Source organism: Engraulis encrasicolus, chromosome 12 (assembly GCF_034702125.1).
Source record: "Engraulis encrasicolus isolate BLACKSEA-1 chromosome 12, IST_EnEncr_1.0, whole genome shotgun sequence".
NCBI lineage: Eukaryota > Metazoa > Chordata > Actinopteri > Clupeiformes > Engraulidae > Engraulis > Engraulis encrasicolus.
Genome location: NC_085868.1, coordinates 9,607,704 through 9,617,205, shown reverse-complemented (window position 1 = coordinate 9,617,205; position 9,502 = coordinate 9,607,704). Strand labels below are relative to the sequence as shown.

Here is a 9,502-nt window from a genome sequence, read left to right as displayed (position 1 = left end):
TTCACACCACTACTACCTGTAACCTTTTGTCCAATGACCAACACCCTTCCCTTTAGAGTAGACCCTAGACAGATGTCAAATATTACTATCATTGGCTACGTTTACATGATGGTCTGATTCAGTCTGAATGAATAATTCTGAATAAACGTAATGTATTTCCGAGTTGGGAGGTGTTACATGATGTTTTTCAAAGCGAAATCATGTTTGAATCATCTTGTGTGTTGTGTGTCCTGTAGAGAAGTGCCCTGGAGGCGTGTCAGAGGGGATGGGGTGTCAGTGTGGTCGTGGGCTGGACAGACATGGACGACTTCTCAGCCCGGCCCATCCAGCTCATCGCTGGCAAAACCTGGAAAGGCTCTCTTTTCGGAGGTGAGAGGAAGCGCCATAGATGATGGCACCAAGCCCAGAAACATACAGATTATTATCTTAATTAATAGAAAAAGGAGAGAACAGATGTCAGATTGCTTGCTCGCTCGCTCTCTCTCTCTCTCTCTCTCTCTCTCTCTCTCTCTCTCTCTCTCTCTCTCTCTCTCTCACTCACTCACTCACTCACTCACTCACTCACTCACTCACTCACTCACTCACTCACTCACTCACTCTGTGCGTGCGTGTGTGCGTGTGTGTGTGTGTGTGTGTGTGTGTGTGTGTGTGTGTGTGTGTGTGTGTGTGTCTGCTTTTTTTGTGCTTTCATGTGTTTAGGATTCAAAAGTAAAGACAGCGTCCCACAGCTGGTTCTGGACTACAAATCTGGCAAAATTAATTTGGATGAGTTTGTGACCCACAACATGCCCTTGGCGAAAGTCAACGATGCCATTGAACTCATGAAGACTGGAGAATGGTAAACCACAACTTTCCTCTAACACACTCTATGCACCTATTTGTGAAAAGTGCTGCTTATGAATGAATTGTTCTACGTGGATCATTTTATGTTTGTTTGTTTTTTTTGTTTGCGCTGTTTGTCTTCTCGTACTTATATTTTATTTATATCAGCGGTTCCCAAACCTTTTCCCCTTCGCCCCCCCCTTGTACATTTCAGTGTGGTTCGCGCACCCCCTAAGAGAATATTTTGATGTGATGATGGCCACGCAAGTATGATTCACTGTGCATTCACAGCACATTATGCACAGTTGTTTTGGGGAAACCTCTTTTCCAATAAAAACTCACATATCCACCATTGCTCTATTTAGCTAGCGCTCCCCCTTATGGCAGGCCGCGCACCCCCAGGGGTGCACGCACCACAGTTTGGGAAACCATGGTTTATATCATCAACATGTGTTTGTGAAAGAGGTCAAGTTCATTTCCAACCTAAAAAGAAAAATGCATGCAGTGCCATGTTTTGCGTCTTCTAATTTTTCTCTCACTATGATTCACACCAGTTATGAGCATCAGATATTCACCTGTCATTCATGGCAGGTATTTGAAGAAGGCAAAACCTTCCACTCTGGACCTTTAAAGGAGAATTACAGCCAATGCAGCAACATGCAGTTGTATGGGGGCAGGATTTGTTAAAAAACACACACACACACACACACACACACACACACACACACACACACACACACACACACACACACACACACACACACACACACACACACACACACACACACACACACACACACACACGTTAACATACTCGAAATATCATCTCAAGCTACTTCAGTGATTTTATGCAACATCAGCAGACCTAACAACGCAGCAATACATTTTTTGGGATGATATTTGGAGCATATTAAGATGTTTTAAAACATGTCAACAAACCATGCCCACATTAAAATGCCCGGGATCTCAAAAAACAAAACAAAAACAAAAAAAACACAAAAATCAGTCATCGGGTACTGAACAGTCAAGGGTAGTCTAAACCAGTGGTTCCCAACCTATGGGTGGGGACCCAAATTATGGGTCGCCAAAGATCTACAGAGGGTCGCGGAGCCTGCTTGATTTTAAGGGGGTTCATTTGAAATATAGCCCATGTTCAATAAATGACAAAGCATTTAACTAAATGCATAGACGTAACAAAATGTAAGTGCTACATTAAGCATTTATTCTTTATTTGACCAAAGACGAATTGAGGGATAAAATAACAAAAATGAGTTTTCGCAGGAAACAGAGGGCATCTTGTGACTCCCTCTCGTGCGGGCACTCGTGTGGTTGGGTCACCAAAGTTTACAATAGTAAAAACATGGGTCCCCGAAGAAAAAGTTTGGGAACCACTGGTCTAAACAATACAACAGCATGTTGAAATTGACCAGAATTATCCTTTTATGAGCAATTTTGAAGTTGTTTAGTGAGGTCAGCTCACAGCCCAATATTTCTGTAGCATTCTTTCCTTGACAGCGGCATCTCTGGTGCTTGTTATCATTGACATTCTGGCCTATTTTCTTGTCTGTTGTGTTGCAGCATCCGCACCATTCTGGCTGTGTGCCCCCAGTAAACAACAAGGCAATGACCCAAGATGACCCAACGGCCTCTCTCTCTCTCTCTCTCTCATTGTATATGGTTAAGGGTTAGCAAATGAGGTATCATAAACCTTTTCATCCTCTTTTTTTATGACTGTCAATCAATATAATAAAATCTTTATCTTAACATGAGTGGAGGAGTCATACTGTGATAAAAGAAAATATCCTTTTTCCCCACACGAGTCTTGTCAAAGAGGACGGCACACAACAAAGCTTTCTCATAGCTAAACAGAAGATGACGTTTCATGGCAAAAACTGTTCTTGTAGAAAGAATGGATGTAGCCACTCCGTGTTGGCCATTTGTTAAGTTTCATAATCTCGTGTTGTCTTTTTTTTAAAACCAATAAACAACATGATTTTCATTTTCTTTTGTGAGAGAAGTGTCTTTTTCTTCAAACTTCAGTGGAAAGAAGACACAGACACGGGGTTACAGTATAACCAATAATGTTTCAACATCTCTTGCCATTAGTAACATTCTCATGATAACCATATCAAATGACTCAGTGGACAGCAGCTCATTGGAGTGCAGCTGCAGTGGGGACGACAGACAGGCATAACCAGAGAAAGGAGACTACTAGGATTGTTTGCACTGCACATAAAGTTTGGTAAACTAAAAAGGAGGTTTGACAAGCAGCAGTTTAATCATGGCTTATGTCTATGTTGGCCAAATACTGCGTGGGGACATGCATGCCTTTATGGAAAAAGTGAGGGGAAAATAAGGAATATATTTATTGTGAGTCAACTTCAATGCAATACCTGGAGGAGGGGTGGGGTAGTGAAATCAGTGTTGGTCTGTATTGCAGGGAGTGTAGAAGGGGATTTAAAGTTTATTCGTGAAGGACTGCAAGCTATCGCAGAAATATGAAATAACTGAATGCATGAGACCCTCAATGTCAACAAATCCCTTACAATACCAAGGCAGCAGGCTGAATTCCTTGTATTGTGTATTCAGTGCTTAATTTGAGGGGGAGCAAGGGGGAGCTAGCTCCGGAACCTCAGACGAGAGCTCCGGAACCTTGGATGGAACCTCAGGGAAAGACATCACAGACCCCCCCTCGTGGGGGAGCCACCCATCCTCTGTGCTCCGGGACCTCCCACTTGATAAATTAAGCACTGTCAGTAACCGACCAGATTTCATGGCTGTTAACTCATTCAGTGCCAGCCATTTTCCAATTGAGACCGGGGGGTTTCCAGGCTTTTTTCAACATTTTTGTGTTTTTTTCAAGAGATAACATAAAAAAATTGACTTCTTTGTCCATGTGAACAACAAACATACCAGATCAACGTGTTAGGCCCAATCCCCATAAAAAAAACGCAAATTCCTTGATATCAATTCTTTGGCACTGTGCCATGCATTCTGAAAAGACTTATTTTGAAGTCCATGGCAGTCAAAGAGCTACTCTGTTTAGATAACAAGGTTGGGAGGTGTGTGTGAACGTAATGTCATGACCAGATTTACTGCTGGAACCCTTGTTGACAGCCTGGGTGGTGTCAACCCTTACATGCCAATACATCTTCATGTTTTGTTGTTGTTGTTGTTGTAGGTGGTGGTATTTTGGGGGTTTTAGTGCCTTCTTTTGATAGTATAGTCTGTGAGAAAGACAAGAAAGTAGAGCCAGAGAAAGAGTAAGGATTGGAAAATGGCCTCAGGTGAGATTCAGGTCACTACATTTATGGACCCTTAGCCCACAGAGCCACAACATGTCTTTTTCAGTCTTTACTAGCCCCTTAAGACACGGCTAATGACCAAGTCGTGGTGCATTACTAAAGGGCCTGTTTTGTTTCTCATAGTATTGTAGTGCTATGGTAGTTACATTTCAATGACTATTACAGTGTGCCACTGGAGGTACGGCGTGCATTAAAGCGATGGTTCGGAGTAGAATCACCCTAATGCCATTTGAACCGTGACACCCATCCACATTTACACCCGAAGTGTTTTCTGCCGCAGGCTTACATCAACAGAGTTGCCGTGTTATTCGATGTTTATTCCGGATAGCTTGACTCAAGCGCATATGGATCCTGGGCACCGTCTCCAAACTTTCCCCACAAAAATAACATGTCATGACACCAAACTTCTACAGTATAACAAATGTGGTTTGTACTCACAAAAAGATGAATTTGAAACTTTGTACATAGTCCAGGAGTGTATTAGTAACAACACACGAGACGATTAGCTTTTCTGCTGCTAAACATCCGTCGACGTCACTTCCTCCAGCTGGGACTTTGTTGATGGAAACAAATACACGTGAGTCCGGAAGGCGGAAAACTCAAAAAGACAGCTTGCGCTACAACTAGAAATTAACCACTTCGGATTTAAATTTTACCACATTTCATAAATAGAAGACGATGCCACACTCGTGCATATATCCTGGCTGTGGACTAAAACACAAACCTTACAGTCCCAGCTGGAGGAAGTGACGTCGACGGATGTTTAGCAGCAGAAAAGCTAATCGTCTCGTGTGTTGTTACTAATACACTCCTGGACTATGTACAAAGTTTCAAATTCATCTTTTTGTGAGTACAAACCACATTTGTTATACTGTAGAAGTTTGGTGTCATGACATGTTATTTTTGTGGGGAAAGTTTGGAGACGGTGCCCAGGATCCATATGCGCTTGAGTCAAGCTATCCGGAATAAACATCGAATAACACGGCAACTCTGTTGATGTAAGCCTGCGGCAGAAAACACTTCGGGTGTAATGGTGGATGGGTGTCACGGTTCAAATGGCATTAGGGTGATTCTACTCCGAACCATCGCTTTAAGGGGCTATGGCTGGGACTCCATTAAAATGTTTAATCTAAAGGCTTTGAAATTAATTAATCGAATTAATCACATTTAAATATCTGACTTGAGAACAGTGAAAAGTATTTTTTTTTCACATAGATTTTGAATAATGACAATAAATAAGATGAATCTAAAAATATTGTTCATTTTTAAAAGAAGAGGGAAGTCTTCTCAATCTCAACAGGCTGTTCACCATCAGGCGTAATACTGCCCTCCACTGGTCTAATCCAGAACTAGGTACCGCAGTTATAGTCCGACTTAATGAGTATTCTTTAATCGTGTTACAAACCCCAACTCCGATGAAGTTGGGACGTTTGGTAAACAGTGAATAAAATCAAAATGCTATCATTTTCAAAACACTCAATCTATTCATTAGATGTAGAATAGTGAAAAGACAACATATTAAGTGTTAAAACCGAGAAAAAATATTGTTTTGGGGGAGATATGTACTCATTTCTAATTTGAGAAATCCAACACGTCTCAAAAGAGTTGGGACGGGGACAATAAATGGCAGCAAATGTCGAGGAAGACTAAAAATAAAACAAAAGACAACACTTAACAGTTAAATACATTAACCGATGAGATGATTTTATATAAAAAACAGTGTTAATTCCTATCTTGGACATGATTTCACCAGCTTAAATGGTGGGTGTATTCCTTGTCATGTTTTGCAATGTTTTCCTTTCTGTAGTGCTTACAGTGTGACGGGTCTTGACCAAAAACCCACCATTTTATCACATGCTGGTCCTTATGATGGAGCCAAACTGTTAAAACATAGTAGAGAATGCAATTTGACCTTACTATGTGGCAGTAATCGAAGATCTCCCTTCAAAATGTAATGCATGAGTGGCTTTTCATGCTGTTTAAAACCCATTTATACCATTCAGCACTGTATTTAACTCTACAGATGAGTGAGAACATCTTAACCAATGCACTACTGCATCCGCATGCCATCATGGAGGCTGACTTTTGAAGCTAGCACTAACACAAGTTGGATGGTCCATTTTCACTGTAGCACAGGATGTGCAATGCTCTATTATTGTCAAAAAGAATGGACTTCTACAACTTCTGCTGACTTCTGTAAGCAAAGGACAGTTTCCCATGTCTTCTGGGTCTATTTCAAGTGAGCTCAGGTGCTTAGGAGAATGTTAAACCCCTGTGTCATTTTCATGCATTAAGCATTCTTAATATGGTCAATTTTCAATAGCTCTAGCACTCCAGGAATTAGAGTGAGACTACAGCCAATATATATTTCATGATGTCATGAACCTATACAATGATTTTATTAACAAAAATATGTCTTATATACACTCAATCGTGGTAAATCAAAGGGAATTCAAAAATGTATGTAATAACTATGGTAATTATTCCCTTTGCATCTTTAATTCTGAGTGACTCAGCCTCTCTGTGATGATATTATACCTGGACACCTATATTGTCCGTCAGTACAATTCATTTTGAAATTTTCTTCTTTGTTGTTTTATCTTATTTGGATGTTTACTAAATTTCACTGATCCCCGTCCCAACTCTTTTGAGACGTGTTGGATTTCTCAAATTAGAAATGAGTACATATGTCCCCCAAAACAATATTTTTTCTCGGTTTTAACACTTAATATGTTGTCTTTTCACTATTCTCCATCTAATGAATAGATTGAATGTTTTGAAAATGATAGCATTTTGATTTTATTCACTGTTTACCAAACGTCCCAACTTCATCGGAGTTGGGGTTAGTAATTTTTGTGTGATTAATGAATAGAAATTAACACGTTAATGTCCCAGCCCTAGTCTTTACATAAAATCGCTAGTTGGGTAAGAGCTGCAGGTGGGGGAATATGGTAGGTTGGTAGTTTCTGCTTATAATTTACCATTTCCATTTTCACATAGCATAAATTTGTCATTTCAAACAATTTAAGAGAAACGGAACACAGCTTGCTTGTGCAGTGTAATGCCAGTCTAATATCCAAATGGTGCAAACAGGCTTGACATGGCATGAGTGAACAGACTGGTTTTATTGTTTGAGTTTTCACAGGGTGGGTACCAGTGCAAAAGTCAGATTAAGCATTGTCATATTTATTAAAATGAACATATTTTTTTACACTTTGTACATTCCACCCCGATTGGCAATGATTTACAAAGCGACAGTTATAAATACAATATTTACACACCAGTATTTTTATAAAATACTTATGAAGATATAAAGATAGAGCAATGTTTGAAGGGTGTGTTTAAAGAGGGCATTATTGTTTGTTTTTTTGTCTTTAAATATATGATTAACGATTTGAAGACCATTTCATACATGAGTACCGGTACTAAGTTCTTCATGGGAGTTGACAGGTGCATGGAGTACTGTAGGCTACGAGTCAAACTTCAATCACACAGTACGGTACAATCACAGGCTTGCCTTATCTCGCACAACTAAAAAGGAAATGGACAACAGAACTCCAGCAATTCCAAGGCATTGACAATTGACATTGACATCTTATCATTTAAACAAGAGATTTGCGTTGAAAGAGCAGCTAACACCACTATGAGTGTGATCCCCTTGCAAAAACAGAATCAAAAGTGTATTAGATCATGCAAAAACTTCTTGATAAATGAAGGCCAGATTAATCGATCACTAAACTGTAAGACTAGGAATGATGCAATCCAATTTTCTGTGCCCTTGTTAATGTTACTTGCTTTAGACTGAAGGTTTAAGCGAGAGGGGCATTTCATGACTATGGCTCGATTTGAAAAAGTCCACTTGTTCACAACAGAAGCCTGGCAAGCAAGCCAGACCGTAACATGGAATGTATAGTCCGGGCTTGCACCATAGGCACCGTACTAAGCCCATCCCAGTGACTTGCCGCACAGATTCCAAACTAGACAGAGCGTTCTAATTAGAGGACAAAGCCAGGCCAGATTCATGGCCCAGCAATGATCATCCCCTATATGGTATGGTGCAAGACTATCAACCCACCAGGCAAAAAAGAGCATATTCTGCCGGTAGGATTCGGTTTAGTTTACTAGGCTATCACAACATGGGTAGTTTCACCAGGGTGCAAGGTGAACTATGACGTCAACATGTGCACATTCCACACCCAATCTTCGCTCCAGAGGCCATTGTCACAAAATAGCTGGTTTCTCCAACAAGGGGTTACCCAGATGTCAGAAGCCAGTGATTAGTCGGAAGTAAATGTCACCATCACTTTAAATTAGTTATGACCAGGGAAGCCGGCAGAGGGGACAAGTTGTCACCTGTCCTGGGCCCAGCAAGAGAGGGGGGCCCAGAATTGGATCCTCATTACATTGTATGTATTGGCTTTGGGGCCCTTTCAGATGTCTTCGTCCCGGGCCCAGCCAAAGCTGTCAGTGGCCCTGGTTATGACCAACCTCTATGGTTGTCACATCCGGGTAACCAGCTGTGGTAAACAGAGATCTTTTTACTCCATGATGGGTTGGGTGGTGGGCTAGGGGCTGACTATCTATAGTGGCAGTGTATCGAGTCAGTGTGCTTTCCTCCACATATTCCATCTTGTAGAATTTCTGGCAATACAGTCAATCTCAGATTCAAAGAGTTTTCAGAATATTTTCCCCTCTAACTTGATCCGATCAGCTGTGAATCAGCAGCAAGAGTAATGACACAAGCACACAACACAAGTAATATCAGTCACTCTGTGAAGTCCTGTGTATTGTGTACTTGTGTACTCTGAATCTAAGATGTACACCTCTGGTTTCTGTAAACAAACATGCATAATGTCAGTCAATCTCTTCCTTGGGGGGTTTCTTGAAGACATTATGATGCAGTGCCTCTCCCATCAGGAGACGGAAATCACATAGTGGGTCTTTCTCAAATGCAAGGCCAGTGTCCTTCCAAGTGTATCAGCCTAATTAGTCACGCCCAGTGATTGGATACTTTTTGGTGAACTCTACAGAATATCCAATCACTGGGTATGACTAATAAAGGGTATCCAATCACTGGGCGTGACTAATTAAGCTGATACACTTGGAAGGACACTGGCCTTGCATTTGAGAAAGACCCAGTGTAGACGTTGCGACAAGGTCATGTCTACTTGTGGTTCCTACTTTACCACATCACCTCACTGCACAAAAAACTTCAAACAAAAAAATACAGATCCTTTTAAGACAAACAGGCAGGCACACACACACACACACACACACACACACACACACGCGCACGCATACGCCAACACGCACGCACGCACAGTGTAGAGACAACAAAAACAAAACTAAAGACTGGCAATAAATGGTCTAACGTA

The 9,502-nt window shown here is 41.1% G+C and overlaps 1 protein-coding gene across 1 annotated transcript; it reads left to right on the top strand.

The window, feature by feature from the left end:
• Positions 1-218: 218 nt before the first annotated feature.
• LOC134460053 (alcohol dehydrogenase 1-like) lies at positions 219-2,826 on the top strand. Its single transcript, XM_063212531.1, has 3 exons — positions 219-369; positions 700-838; positions 2,401-2,826. The coding sequence occupies exons 1-3, from the start codon at positions 300-302 to the stop codon at positions 2,432-2,434; spliced, it is 243 nt and encodes an 80-aa protein (XP_063068601.1). The 5' UTR covers positions 219-299; the 3' UTR covers positions 2,435-2,826.
• Positions 2,827-9,502: the final 6,676 nt, after the last annotated feature.

Excerpts from the sequence above, each read along its gene's own strand:
- LOC134460053 (XM_063212531.1), top strand. The coding sequence starts at position 300 with ATGGACGACTTCTCAGCCCGGCCCATCCAGCTCATCGCTGGCAAAACC. Across the intron at positions 370-699 it reads GAAAGGCTCTCTTTTCGGAG|GATTCAAAAGTAAAGACAGC; the intron begins GTGAGAGGAAGC and ends TCATGTGTTTAG. Across the intron at positions 839-2,400 it reads CTCATGAAGACTGGAGAATG|CATCCGCACCATTCTGGCTG; the intron begins GTAAACCACAAC and ends GTTGTGTTGCAG.